Source organism: Taeniopygia guttata, chromosome 1A, assembly GCF_048771995.1.
Source record: "Taeniopygia guttata chromosome 1A, bTaeGut7.mat, whole genome shotgun sequence".
NCBI classification, from domain to species: domain Eukaryota; kingdom Metazoa; phylum Chordata; class Aves; order Passeriformes; family Estrildidae; genus Taeniopygia; species Taeniopygia guttata.
Genome location: NC_133025.1, coordinates 34326056 through 34340590, shown reverse-complemented (window position 1 = coordinate 34340590; position 14535 = coordinate 34326056). Strand labels below are relative to the sequence as shown.

At 35.2% G+C, this 14535-nt stretch overlaps 1 protein-coding gene across 2 annotated transcripts in view; it reads right to left on the bottom strand.

Moving 5' to 3' along the window:
* Nucleotides 1-14535, bottom strand: part of RAB3IP (RAB3A interacting protein) — a 32262-nt gene that overhangs the window by 11441 nt on the left and 6286 nt on the right. Inside the window, exons 2-6 of one of the 2 annotated variants that reach the window (XM_030259637.4) lie at nucleotides 12493-12765; nucleotides 12032-12293; nucleotides 5567-5662; nucleotides 3020-3097; nucleotides 2445-2648 (exon numbers count right to left, since the gene is read on the bottom strand). In XM_030259637.4, coding sequence (XP_030115497.4) covers nucleotides 2445-2648; nucleotides 3020-3097; nucleotides 5567-5662; nucleotides 12032-12293; nucleotides 12493-12740 — 888 coding nt within the window. In that variant the 5' untranslated portion in view covers nucleotides 12741-12765. The remainder of the gene's footprint in view (nucleotides 1-2444; nucleotides 2649-3019; nucleotides 3098-5566; nucleotides 5663-12031; nucleotides 12294-12492; nucleotides 12766-14535) is intronic. The other variant, XM_030259663.4, reaches the window with a different exon arrangement.

Below are 14535 nucleotides of genomic sequence, written 5' to 3'. Positions count from 1 at the left end.
TCTAGCTCCACTGCAATTTAGGGTGGACAGCCAGACACTCATGACTCTGTCTATATTCCACAAAGAAATATGAGAGCTGACCTGTATTTACACCCAGCTCCATCCCAGAACACAAAGCTCCAGGTGGTAGACTCTGCTAAAGGGCCCAAATCTATTGGCTCAGGGCCAATACACATCCCTGAGTAAGGGTACTCTTGCCCCCCCCGAAGTCAAGTCACTCAAAATCAGAAGAGTAAGATCCAAAGAGTAACAACTCAGTGGCACAAACAACCAGCAAGAAGGGGACTGAACTAGGGTTTCAGACCCAAGCTACCAGAAATCTAAAAATTTTACCTTAAGAGCAGCTGCAAATAAAACCAGCAAACAAAATGACAAAGCACTAGATAACAGGAACAGCTGGGAAGGCATGCATCCCCTGCTCAAAGCAATGTCCTAGCTACCATGCCAAAGATACTCTCCCTTTTTTCACCCCGTTCTACATTCCATTGAATACTCCTGCTCAGAAGAAAAATAAAAATACTCAAGTCCCAGTGGGTGGAAAACCCATGTGTTTCTTAGTGATTCCCTGGCTGTCACTGGAAGAAAAAGTCACCAGTTTGAGCAGCTTTGGTGTCTCCTAATGCAGCCAACAAAAAGGTGAATTAACTAAAGAAAAGTGTCAGGCAGACTGGTTCTTCTGCAGCATGTTCTCCACAATCACCACCTTCTCTCCATGAGAAACTAAGGCAAAACAGATTTCTCTGGTCTCTCACTCTTGCCCAGCACTTAAAAATTTCATTGAGTCATGACCTCGGTGTGATGCTTATGAAGTAATTGATTCCATTCCAGTTCTTCCCTTTTCTGAAGGGCAACAAGGATTCCATTTTAGTAAGGAAAAATCCTGGATATCACTGAAAGTGGGCAAGTAGGTTGCAAATAATCTGATTTTTTTTGAGAATGAAACACCAAGTGGAAGGTGCCTTAATTTTCTAGGTTTATAGTAAAATGGTGTCTAGTACAAACACAGTTAGCAATGACTGGTAAAATAAACTATAAAGATCAGTCAGCATATTATCCCTCTGACAATAGCCAGCAGCCACAGAGCTGGCTGAAGAGACATCTGGGGGGAAGGACAGTGATGCATATTCTTTTACAGCCTCAAAACTTCTAGCAGTCTAAGCCAAATGTCATATCTATCTTCTATGTATCTTGAGAGACTTTTTTTTGTCACTTTGCATGATTTTATTTTGAATATATTTTAATCTTGCTTCCTCATGACAATGGTTCATTATGTACTGACTATAAATTATTTTCCTTTTAGCTTCCAGAGTTGTCATTAATTCATTAATAATTGTTCATCATTCATCTTCCCCATGTCACCTGAGATTGCAGAGATTTTTCTTCAATCTCAAGTATCTTTACACAGAAATCTTTCCATTATGTTTGACCATCTATGTTACACTTCTTGCTATTTTCAATGTCCTTTCTGGGAGGAATATATCATAGTTGCATGTACAGAAACACTCTTACTACATGTTGATACAGCAGTACAATACTACTTCTTTTGTTAATTATTTTTTTCCTAAGAACTCCTAAGTGTCTGTAGGTTATTGACCATCACTGAACAGTGAGATGGGATTTTCAGACAATGATCAACAAGGACACTAGGGTTTTTTCCAGCACAATGTAGCTCTTTCCAAGTTCATAATTGCAAGCTTGCTAGTTGCATTTTTTTTCTTAAATGCCTCATTTCTCATTTATTGATTTTTGGATTTCATCTGCTATTTTACTAACCATCCAGTAAAATAAGCTCCTTCTCAACACTTTAGTCAATTTTTGCTGCTACCATTGCAAGGACTCAACTACCAACCCCTCACCACATTATTTCCCCATTTTCAGTGACATGAGTAGATTTAAAAGTCAAGCAAACAAACCAACCAAAAAAACCAACCAAATAAAAAAACCCTAACCACACCAAAAAAAAAAAAAAAACACCAAAAAACACAGGCTTCAGGATTCCAGTGACTCAGCAGCTCCTCTCTAATAAATTACTGATTTCATCTTTTCCCTGGCCTCTTTCACCCACTACTGATCTATAAAATTACTCTTCCTCTTTTCTATGAGTTTATACAATGCTTATGAAAGTTTATGAACTTCAGTGATGGACTTCATAAAAAGGCCACCAGGACCGATCATTCTGTTATATTGTTTGGCTTATTGTTTAGGGTTTTTTCATCACCACATGCAATTTTAATATTTGAAATCTTCCCTTAATGATTTAAAGGTAAATAAGACTTGGAAAAATCAGCATCTATTGTATGTAAAGAACATTATTTCATTAATGAAAAATATCTCTAAGATAGTAAGCATTAAATGAAGATTTAAGATATACTCTATTTATTGTGAGGAGAACAAAACAATAAAGCCAGTTTATCAGCAAAAAGAGAACAATCCTTGTACATTACCTCCTTACAGTCTTTTACAATTGGCTGCATCATGGTAAGGTCCTGATGACTGCCACCCATAGCACTACTTGTACTCTTGTTTCTTGCATGGCCTTTCTTAAAAGGAGTTCTTCCACCAGACTGGAATTCCTTAGTTGGAGATGTTGGTGAAGTAGACAGTACTAGTGTTTTCAATGCTGCTACTTCAGCCTGGAGGACATCAATCTTCACAGGGTAGAGAGGAATAAAGTCGTTAACAAAAAATATATTCGTTTATAAATACATTAAATAAATTAAAAACATCTCCAGCTATCTCATTGCAAATCAAAATTTCATCTTCCAACAGTAGTAACACACAGATGCCTAGGCAATTGCATAATGTAGTAGCACTGGCTTCCTATGCACCTTGCTGGCTGACAAGACACTGAAACACCGTGCCCATGGGTGGTCACTAAGAATATGTCAAGCAACACAAAACAACTGAGTATATACTCTAAAAATGTATACAGGTAATCCTCTACCTATATCTGTATGATTCACACTTCAAATTTAAAACCATGTGAAAATACAAAGCAAACAAGTTGGGAAAGACTCACCTTTCCTTGTGCTTCTTTTAACTGTTTTTCTGCTGCAGCTTGTTTGACATTTGCTTCTTTAACCATTTTGTGTGCCTCCTATAAGAGATGTTTAGCTAGTATAAATGCTTCACACAAATTTATGAAAAATCCAACAACTAATGACAAACTTTTGCTTCGTGAAGACTACTTGTTGACTATCAAGATTTGCAATAGCCTGAAATGAAATAGCTAGGTTAAAAAAAAAATCCCTACAAATCTATGATTTTGATTCATCATTTGCCAACTAAGGTTCTCCTTGGTCCTGAGCCCAAATTCAGAAATTCAGCAACTCCACCTACCCCACTGCAGCAGGAACAATACCTGTCATGAACACCAGGCTCCAATCACACGTCAGTGGCTGACAAGTTCCTGGACCCTCAGGAGAAAGACTCAACCAATAGCAACAAAAGCAACATAGGCACAGTAGCACATTCAAAAGAACTTCTCCCTTCTTGCAGCCAGAATAACCAGTTTTAGACAACTGTAAAATTCGGCATGAAGGAACCAGTCAAACAACTATGAAGTCTAAATTCTTGCCATCAATAAAACAGACAAATCAGCACAAAAATACTTCATTATTTAATAAATATTTCTTAAGTAGAATGGAAAAAGCACTAATAAAACAATCCAAGTAAAGAAACAAGGCTAGCCAATAAAGAAGGAAGCATAAAAGGACTGAGGGTTTTTCCAACATCCTTTTATCTCATAACTCTAAGCCTTTTGTCTGTATAATGCATTTGTTTAGGCTCTGATCCAGCAATTTGTTCCTATGATCAAATTACTGTTCTCACATGGTACTTACTGAAGGCAACCAAAATCGAAATATCAGAGCCACCAAGCAAATTACTTGGGATAAGATCCTTTTCATATCTGTAAAGCGCCTAGCACATCTGGACACTATATAAATAAAACAAAAAAGTTCATACATTGTCATACCGAAAGATCTGGCTCCCACTAGCATACAACACAGCTGTATAGTATGGGTTTGTAAAATTCTCATAAGTAACAAGACACATGCAGGAATGGGAACATACACATTTATACAATGTGTACAAATACATTTAACATTGACCATGCAGTTTCTGCTTAGTGATGCATCTTTGAAAGCAAAGCATGTTACTGTGCTATTACAGTGTAATAATGTAATATATGCACCCAGCTGTGCAAAACAAGTCTCAATCCTCCACTGGGATGCAACAATATAAGCCCTAGCATATCCATTTATATGGCTGCTGAAATTAGTGGGATCCAAAATTAAACATGAATTCAAGGGCTGCAGATCTCAGTGCAAAAAATCAATAAACCTCACCACTGGGTCTTGTTAGAGCCTCTATGTGAAATCAAATGACAAAAGAAAACTTAGGGTAACATGCCTATAACAGTCTGGACAATTCAAACTCAAACTATTATTACTGATAAACTGTATTTAAAACATATTTTTAAGAAACTGACACTGTTCTAAGCAATTCAATTTCACAATTTAAAAAATTTCACTGATAATTTTCCTTTTATTCCTGCACAGTTAAAATACCTGTTCGACATTTTCCTCCCCCCAGCATACACAAGTATTTATACTATAAAATACCCTTCCACTCTTCTATTTATTTTTTTACACAAAGGAAGTGCATAATATTTTAAGTAACCTTGCTCTACCAGGATGTACTTTGTAATTTGATTTTCAAATGTTTAACAGAACTTTTATACAACACCATAGGCTTAAACACTACTTCTGAAACATACCTAATGTTGTACCTTTATGCATACACTGAAAGCCTATCCTTACAATTTAGTAAATGTATAAATCATCCATGGATTATGAAATTTATTCTGACAGTTAAAGATACCACAATAATTTAGGCCCAAAGCATTCCTATATATATTCCTAAGATAAAATCAGAACTGATTCAACTTCAAGTTATGGATTTAGCATTTTATTTCTATGTAATACAATCTCATAATCTTTGCTAGTACTACTACCTTTTCCTCAAATACAAAGGTCCCACTGAAACTTCAGGCTTCTCACTTGGTAACCACGTTTCACCCCAGTGCATCACTCAGCACTAATGCTTCTTTTGAAGCCTGTGGGTGTGACATCCTGCCAGAGCCAAAATTCAGAAGCTGAAAGCATGGTTAAGTTATGTACTTGCTACCTCCATTCATCTGGAACTATGTTACTTTTTTATTTAGTCACCATGGCAACCCCAAATTTAGCTCTTATCTAGATAGCCTTGTTGTCAGACAGAGAAGCGGTCTCAAAATAGTTATGCCAAAAAATAAGCTGATTTATTTCCCTTATTTTCTTCATTTTGTGTCTAGGCAGATTGACAAGCTCAATACGGTGTCTCGCATCTAAGTGAAAAGTCTGCTGCTTTCTCTTAAGCCTCTACTTCAACACATCCAAGTCTTCAGGACACAAATCCTTTTATGCACTTATTGCAGAAAAATTCAGCATACAATATACTGCTTCTACATAAAACATCTGGCTCAGCTTCCCTTAAGTATATCACATCGAAGACTCCAACAAACCTCAAACAGACTAGCTGTAAGTTCTTCCAATTCCTGTCCAAGTTGATCTCGCACTTTAGAAAGCCTTTCACATTCTTCATCTTTTAACTTCAGCTCCTATGGAAAATTGAAAGTTATTTATTCTGACTTAGAGTAGTAATTTGGCCTTTTAAAGCTAATACCACAAGAGACGAGGGACAAAAAATAAAAGCAAATAATCAGAGGAGCATAAAACCTTTGCTAAACAGAGACTTTCAAAATAGTCATCATAACACCAAAAGCAATTAAATTAATGCTATGCATATATAGCTGTTTCTTCCTGCTGTACAAAATTACACCAGGGCAATCCAATGTATACCTAAGCTAAACACCAACACTTCCAAAATATGCTGAAGTAAAAAAATATTTTTTTCCTGTAAGTATAAAAAGCTATATTCACATAAAATATAGATCAAATTAATTACTGGGGCAGACAGAATACCAGTTCATCTACCCATTCATTAAAATATGCTTTAAAAAAAAATTAAATTTCTTATAAAAAAATTAAAAGCACTAGCTCAGGACAATCTGCAATTCTAAACAAATCTTAAAACATATTTTACTATATAGACTGTATCCCAAATATCTCTTCATGATGTTTCTAAAATTATCCTTTAATTATATCCTTGCCCTTGTTTATGCAGATCTATAAATAAAATTAAAGCAACTTAATGAAATTTAAAATGTTAATGTCCACCCCACTACAATTTAAGTGAATGTCTGACCATAACCATTTTTACATTAAGATTTTTAACACAGATTTGGCAGTATAATCGTTACATATGCCCAATCTCATCAGTACTGAGGATATAGTGGGGTATTTTGCAGAGAAGTATAAAAAGGCTGACAAGAAATTTGAAAGATAGTTTTCTCCCTTTCAGTATCCATTAAACCCTGGAATCACTTGCAGAAAGAGAAGGATGTAGAGCTAAAGTAAATGAAAGAAAAGTAGCCAATTCTGACCTTTCAAACTCTTTTTGGCCCTAGCTCCCTTCTCATCCCCATCCATCTCCTCTTTCTCCACTTCTCCCTGTCAAGAAAGGTATTACACTGCCATCGTTCCTGAAATGCAAGACCAAAGACTGTCACTAGTAGGTCAAAGATTTCAAATACAATCTAGCAGTGATTTGCTATGAAAACCTCCTCAAGCCAGGAAAAAATAGTTGCCTTCAGAAAACTGTGGGAGGCCAGTCACAAGAGAGTCGTAAAAAAAGGCCCAAATGGCAGCTTCTCTTGTGTTTTTGGAAGGTGGTTAGTATTTCCTCCAAAGTCTTCATGACTGAAGTAATGTTGCATACAACTACATGGGAAACTGTATCTTGCCTTGTAGCATGCTGGTAATTAGGTCTTGCTCTCAATTTTGGCAGCAAAATTGGCAATAGATTTTTATGTAAGGTGAAGGATCCTGTTTGACTTCAGGTCCTAGAATGGACAACACTTTACGGATTCTTCTAGAATCATTTCATATCAGAGGCACTACTCTATCCTTCTTTTATTTGGTTTTAACTTTGAACATTTTGATTGATTTTTAGTCTAGTTTTTTGTCATTTGGATTTTTTTTGCTTCAATATGCAACTATTTTGTGAGGAACCACTTAAATGATGGGGATTTTCTCAAACATGGTATTTCTCAAATTTTATTCAAATCTTACTTGTTAACTACTACTCAACACATAGTGACCTATCTCTTTCTCCAAAAAAACCCTGCAAAGGCAGCAGGAAAATAGCTACAGATGAGGCATGAGAAGAAGAAATGAATACAAAAAGCTAAACACAAAAAAAAAAAAAAAAAAAAAAAAAAGGAAAATAAAGAGGTTAATAAAAGGGTGGGGGGGAAATTTAATTATTCTGTATTGGTTTAAAGTATTTCTGATATAAAGTATGGTTCTTAATCAGGAAATGGAATATTCTGATGCAAAATGCTTAAAGCTCAAAAAAGATTTGAAACTTTTCCTATAAATGCAGAGGAAACATCAACATTTCCTTTGGCTTACTTCCCGGATTTATAAGGATAATGCTACGTATGTCTTAAAAGCAAGTTGCCATGACATGGTTCGGCAGAAGCATATTGTAAGACATGATTTTTGTCAAGCAAAGTTAAGCTCAGGTTTTTTAGGCAAGGCAGAAATGAAGAGTGCCCAAAGCAAAAAGCTTAGCAGTTATCAGAAACATTACTACTGCCTGTGACTTAAAGGCATTACTAGAGACTTCCTAGCCATAGCCAAAAAAGAAGCAGAAAAGACAACTCTGTGTGCTAGACTAACCAGTCATGTTGCAGTCCTTTACACATTACTGTTCTGAAAAGATAACTACATGAAGATGAGGAACTATTTTAAAGCACACTATGAACACACATAAGGCAAGAAAAAAAAATTACCTTTCATGGAAAAAAAAATCTTACAGTTAAAAAAAAAGCCTGTATCAAAGGGTCATATTGTTGTTTTTGTTCTCTTTGATCTTCTCAGACTATAGGGTGGGTATTCAAAAAGAACTGTGAGATAAGAATTGCAAATCACTGTTTCAAAACCATTCACACTCTACATTCTAAGAAGAAAATTATCCTACATCTAACTTTAACCAAGCCAGAACTAGACATATAATAACAAGGAAAGAACATTTTCTACTGATATCACCTAAATTCTGAGCTGTGGGATACTGCTGAATTCTGAAGTTGTCAAAGAAGTACTTATATTAAATGCACTCCTATTTGACTGGTCTTCACTCAGCACACAAGTTAAAAAAGCTACACAAAAATCGGTCCTTTGCAACCAGATTCACAAGGGAGTGATATGATGTGACAGAAGATCCAGAATCTCTATTCAAACTTAGCATCATTTCACAAACTATCAAATTATCTTATGGTGTGGGTGAAGATGTTTCTATTTTGCTTTCATGTAGTTTTCTTTCTGTTTGCCTGAGAAAATTTCTCTGCCTACAATGCACTGCAATGGCATAAAAGGTGTGGGAACTTCCATCAAAGACAGCCTCAGAGAACCAATACATCTCTAACCATCACAAGCCTGTGACCTTACAATTCAACTGCAATTTTATTTTATTAAAGATTAAAAGCATACATTTCAGTAAAGTTCTAATGCATCCTCATTTTTATAGTTAACTTATACGAAATATAAGAAAATATAAAATAGAAAATTTTAAATGCTGAATAGTACTGTATAGTACCACTGGAATTCCTGGGTATTGTGAACCTGTTTAATGATTAATCCATGCAGAGTTTTAAAACATTATGCAGATCTGAAGTAATGAGATCAAATTGTAACAGTCCGTTTGTTTCTGAGATGAAAAAATGTAAACAGAAATAAAGCTTTTAAAAGAAAATTCTAAATCTGAGAATCCGGCTCTCAAACTATGTTGAAATTGATAGTACATTCTATACTATCACCTCTTTCACAAGAATTACTGTATCATGGGAAAATCAATCAATTTTACTCTACTAGGAAAATATAATTTATTAACATTTTATCACTGAAAGTCAAACATGGTTTTACCTGTTATTAATTGTACAGATCTTACTCTAAAAGATCATGGGAATCATGGAAACCAAACTTGTTACCATCATCACTGGCAGACTGCTCCTTCCTCATCAAAGAGGGCTAAAACATCAGTTTGTTTGACCAGAAAACAGGTTTGGGTCAAATCACACAAAAATTCAAGAAAAACATGACTACAAAATGCTAAAGCTCAGAAACTAGAGATAAGCTATCCAAAACACATGCAGTATGCTGGTTAATTCAGATGAAAAGCAAAAAGTATTTCCTCCCAAGGACTCCACTAAATTTGTATATCAAGAAATACCATGTATCAAAATACCATCACTATTCTCTGGGAAGCTATCTACATGTGCCTGACCTGCGGCCAATAGACCACCGTGACAGAGCTCAATGCAAACATGGCAGAGAAAATACAAATGCATAGAGACACGAGGACATGGGGTCCTGGGCACTACAGTCACAAAGTCTTTTAACACCTTCTCAATTTCCCTGATGCTGCTTAAGAAAATTAGTGAAACAAGAAGGGTTCAGATGATCTAAAGCAAACACTACTCATCTCCACCTTAATAGTATACCTGGAAATTGTGGGTTCCGTGAAAAAATAAGCAAAAAATTATCTGAATTGTCTCAAAGATTAAAAAATACCTGTCATTTTAATTAAGGGAGCATTTTAAGGCAAATGTAAAATTTTAAATGCCCCATTAGTACAGAATTCAGCACTGCTGTTAGCCTCTGACCCAACCTTCCTCCCAATCTTATGACATGATCTGATGCTGCAACTGACTTAGATTGAAGTAGAAAGTGTATTTTTCTCTCATCAAGATTCAAACTTTTGAAATACTTTTTTTTTTTACACTCAAGCAGGAAAAAAAATACTTATTCGATTACTGAATAATTTATTCAGAAACCATATTGAAATGTCTAACAACTAGATGGCATACATACATTGTCTAATAAAAAAAAACTCACAGCACTTTAAGAAAAAAGTTGCACTCCAAGTAAAGTAGAAAAAAAAAATCAGTGGATCCCTAAAGTTTCATTTCCCTTTCTAGTTCCCTTTCTGATCACAACTGCAACAATTTCAAAACAATCTTTAATGTATACTATGATAGTACACAGTTTGAGCAGGAAATTTGGAACAAATGAAAAATGCAAAATAGCAAATTTGCATTTACTTTGTTCACTCTCTGTAGCCTGTAAAGCTTCAAGTGCAAATTGTAATTCTCATTTTTCTCACTAGTAAACAGCAGAGAACTACAGAGAATTTAAAGCCATTACACAAAAGACAACCACCTATTCATTACATCTCTAGAGGATTTGAACTGAGTCCTCATCAACAGAAGCGAGTGTGCTTGGAAACAGAAGTTTAAAGACTGCATGACATATGAATATCACAGAGAGGATAGAGCACTATGTGAACAGCCATGAGTTTTGGAGGAAAGATACCAGAGATGAGTTAGGAATAGGAAAAAGTAGTCCTCATGCAGGAAGAGAAAGTAAGTGGGTACAATGGAAGGAATAGGGTTTATGGTTGTACTGTCTGTACAGATCCCTGCCGTGACTAAGCAATTCTGAAACAGTGCAAGTTTAGAAAGACAAGCAAAGCAAGTAACCTCTCCAGTATAACACTGGTAAGAATCACATGAAGAGCTGAGAATTAGCAAGAACTCTGACATCAACAGTCTCAAGTGAGTGCTGAATTGGTTCTGTTAAGACCACAAAGAGCTTGAAAACACATAACATGCAGTTAAGTATGTCCTAGCAGCCTTCGTGCCACTTCCTTAAGAACAGTCTTAACAAATTTTAGAGTGAAATAGGAAACATTTCCATCTTTAAGAATCAAAGTGGTATACATTGGAATAAGATTTTTATATCATTCCAAGTACATCCTAGTTGTGGTTTTCAAGTACACGAGCTGTAATTTCATATACTGTAAGAAGAGCTTTTCTAAAGTTTGGATGTTAATTTGTTCTTATTTTCTAGGGTTCCAAGTTTAACTGCTAGGATTATATATTCACATGCAAGGTCCTCAAGTTTAGGTCAGGTTAATGTTTTCTTCAGTGGTCAAAAGCTAAGCAAACACACATTAGCAAAGAAAGCCACTACTCAGCAATACAACAGAAAAAGTAATGTCTGAATCCATAGGTAAGGTTCACTATGACAGTAATGATGACTGCATCCAACAAGATAAGGTAACAAACAGAGGGCAGCAAGTTCAAACACAGGATGAGCTTAAACCTAAACAAGAATGGAATCACTAGAGAGAAAAGGGCACAGATACAAATAGCACAAAATCTACTCAAAAACTTAAGCACAAAGAAATGTTAAAATGACAAATAATGGGTTTGCATTTATATAGCACCATCCATCCAAACAAGACAAAGCGCTTTACAAATATTAATGAATTGAGACAGTGTCTTCAAAGGTATCCATATTCAATTTGAAGTGTAGTGTAACAGTACTCTAAAGAACATCAGAGGCAGCATTCCCCTATGAAACACTTCTGTTTCTAAAGCATTTATAAATTCTACACATGCTACACTTTTAAACTCTAGAGGAAAGAGAACTCAAAAGGTATATAATCAGTGTCCATAAATACTTATTCAGTGACAACTGAATGACAGAAAATTACTCCTATTCTCAAATGTCAGAATGAAGGAAAGCCTACATTTCAAAAAGACTGTGTTTAACCAGATATTGCAGCAAAAGCTTCCATGGTTAAGTAGCAGCAACAGCACCAGAAAAAAAACATTATCAAAGAATAATCCTATGACATCAGCACTGCACTTGGAAAATTTTACATAAAATAATTACATCATAATAAATCTATAAGAAATTAGCAGACTTCAAGTGCACCTTCTGGCCTATCTATCATTCTGCAATATTAAAAACACTCTGAAGAGAGAAAAAGAGGGAGGAAACAAGACAACGAACCTTACCCTCTGAGCTTTTGCGAGTTCTTCTTTCAATCGCTCATAGCCCTTTTCTCTTACTTCCAGTACAGATGGGCTCCGTAAGTGAGATAAACTGTCTGTACTCAACCCAAAAATATCTTCATTTCCTTCAGCAACATCTGCTACTGTCGTAACCTGCAAAAGCTCTCTCTCTATGTTATCGCTCTCCTTCCTGGCATTACTGTGATTGAACGACCCACTCTGGGGTCCAGAGGTAGAACAAAGTACTGCGTCGGTAACATTGATGCTGGAAAGAAAGCAATATAAATTTCATTTATTTAATACTTTAAGAGTAAGTATTTTAGAAATGGCAGTAATGATGTTGAATATATAGTTATGGACACAATTTAATATTGCAACATTGTAAATAATATTAAAATTGTATCTTTAATGAAGCAAATAGTTTATATGCAACAAACATCAATAAAAAGACACTTGGCATTTACCTGACACCTGATATTTCTCCACAATTCAGTTGTCTGGGAGACGAATAAACAGGTTGTGTAGGAAGGTCAGAAACATTTAATGCATTGGGTTGGATTGGTGTGGACACAACAGAAGGATGTGGTCGGTAGATTACACTGGGTGAGGTAGTTTGCTCCTGAGTCCCTGGCTCATTTACTCCAAGAAGATCCGGTGTAGTAGGCGAAGCAAGGTTCACTTCATGAAAGCCTTCCAAGGGGTCACTGGCCATAATAAAAGCCTCATTATATGAATCCCTAAAGGAAATAATCACATTATCAGAAAGTAAACAGGAAATACTTAAATATATCTGACAGCTATTTGAATTTAAAAACCACTCAAATATGTTCAGAATACTTTGTGATAGAATAGAAACTGACTACTCCAGAAAAAGTACGAACTTAACCACCAAAACTGTTTTTTCCCACCCATTGTACTGCTGAGTCTAGAAGATCTAACAGCAGACTCTGCATCTAAATGGGATGATTAAATCAAGAACATACTCTATATCATAAAACAATGTCATTCGTAATATAATCTACAGCTGTTTCATATAAAAACAAATATATTTCATTCATGAAAGAGGAGTAGACCTGGGAATAGCGAAGAAAAAAAAAATTCTAAATCTAAAACTTCCATTTTTCATCTCAATGAAGCAAATAATCAAGGACAGAAATCAGTGAACCTTTAAATAAATTACAGTCCACAGTGGGTTTGGCTCAGTTACTCATCTGATCTTTTAACAGTTAACTGAAATGACAGACTTTGCCAATAAGATTTCTCATGAAGTATGATGGTGTATATTTAATACATCACATGATTAGTGAACATGACAATTTTGAACAAGTATACCAAAAATATATTACAGGCTAAAAGTACTATAAATTGACAATTTCTCTGACAATTTTTCAATTTATTTTTTAATTACGTATGCTTTTCATAAAATCAACAGAAAACATGTACAACACATGATTTTTACAAGTCCTACTTTCCAGCAATTTCTCAGAGATGACAAAAATCTTTGCATAATTCAGAACTGTATTTTGGAAGGAGTATGAAGAAATTTGTGAAGGAATTACTTAGCACTGATTATTCACTGCAATAAAAAAACCCCACCTTTTCCATGTTATATAAATACAGGAGAGAGAAAGTGCTCAAAAAGTTACCTAATCTGAAAAAAAAAATCTAAACGAAACAATACATTGTATTTTAGAGAGAAAGTTGCTTGGATCCTACACTTGAAAACACAAGGCAGGGAGAAAATCTAGAAAGATGATGGTCATAACCATGAAGAGAGGATGCCGTCAACTTACACACACATACAGCCACTTCATTAGCTACTTCACAAAACACACAGGAAGACATCAAGAACAGAATCCCAAAATTACACATGCAGTAATGTTTTACTTAACTTAAGACTTTCTAGTCACCTTAAACTCAAAGAACACTATTCAAAACTGTTCTACATCTCAAGGTTTGTGGTGTGTACACGCCAGTGTGAAACAGGAGCTTTGACACATCAACAGGTACACATGGGAGAAATTCAACCATTCAGACAGCAAGAATATGTTAATTGCTGAAAAAAAAAAAAAGGAAAGAGAAAAAAAAAATTCACCGCCCTCTAAGAAACTTAAGGGATGAAAAGGACCTTACATGAACAACAAGGAACGTTTTTGTTTTGGTTTCCTTTTCTGCAGAAAATTTTATGCACAAATTTGCTTTATTTTGAACTATCAAGAGCAATTGCACAAATATAATTAATGCAGAAAAACACTGCCACAGCTTTGGGCTTTGAAGGTTTCCTATAACAGACATGAAAAGCTTCTTGTTGAGTTTAAGTAACTTTGGCAAATATTGCTGTTTGTTTTCCCTATAGTTCTTAACTATTAGAAGTCTTATAATTACATGCTCTACATGATGATAAAGCCTGTTAAGTAGACAAATTAAAATTAAGGAACCGATCCAGCTACAGGACATTTCTTCAAAGTTTAATTTCAAGAATGTTTTCAGCTCTACAATGTAATTAT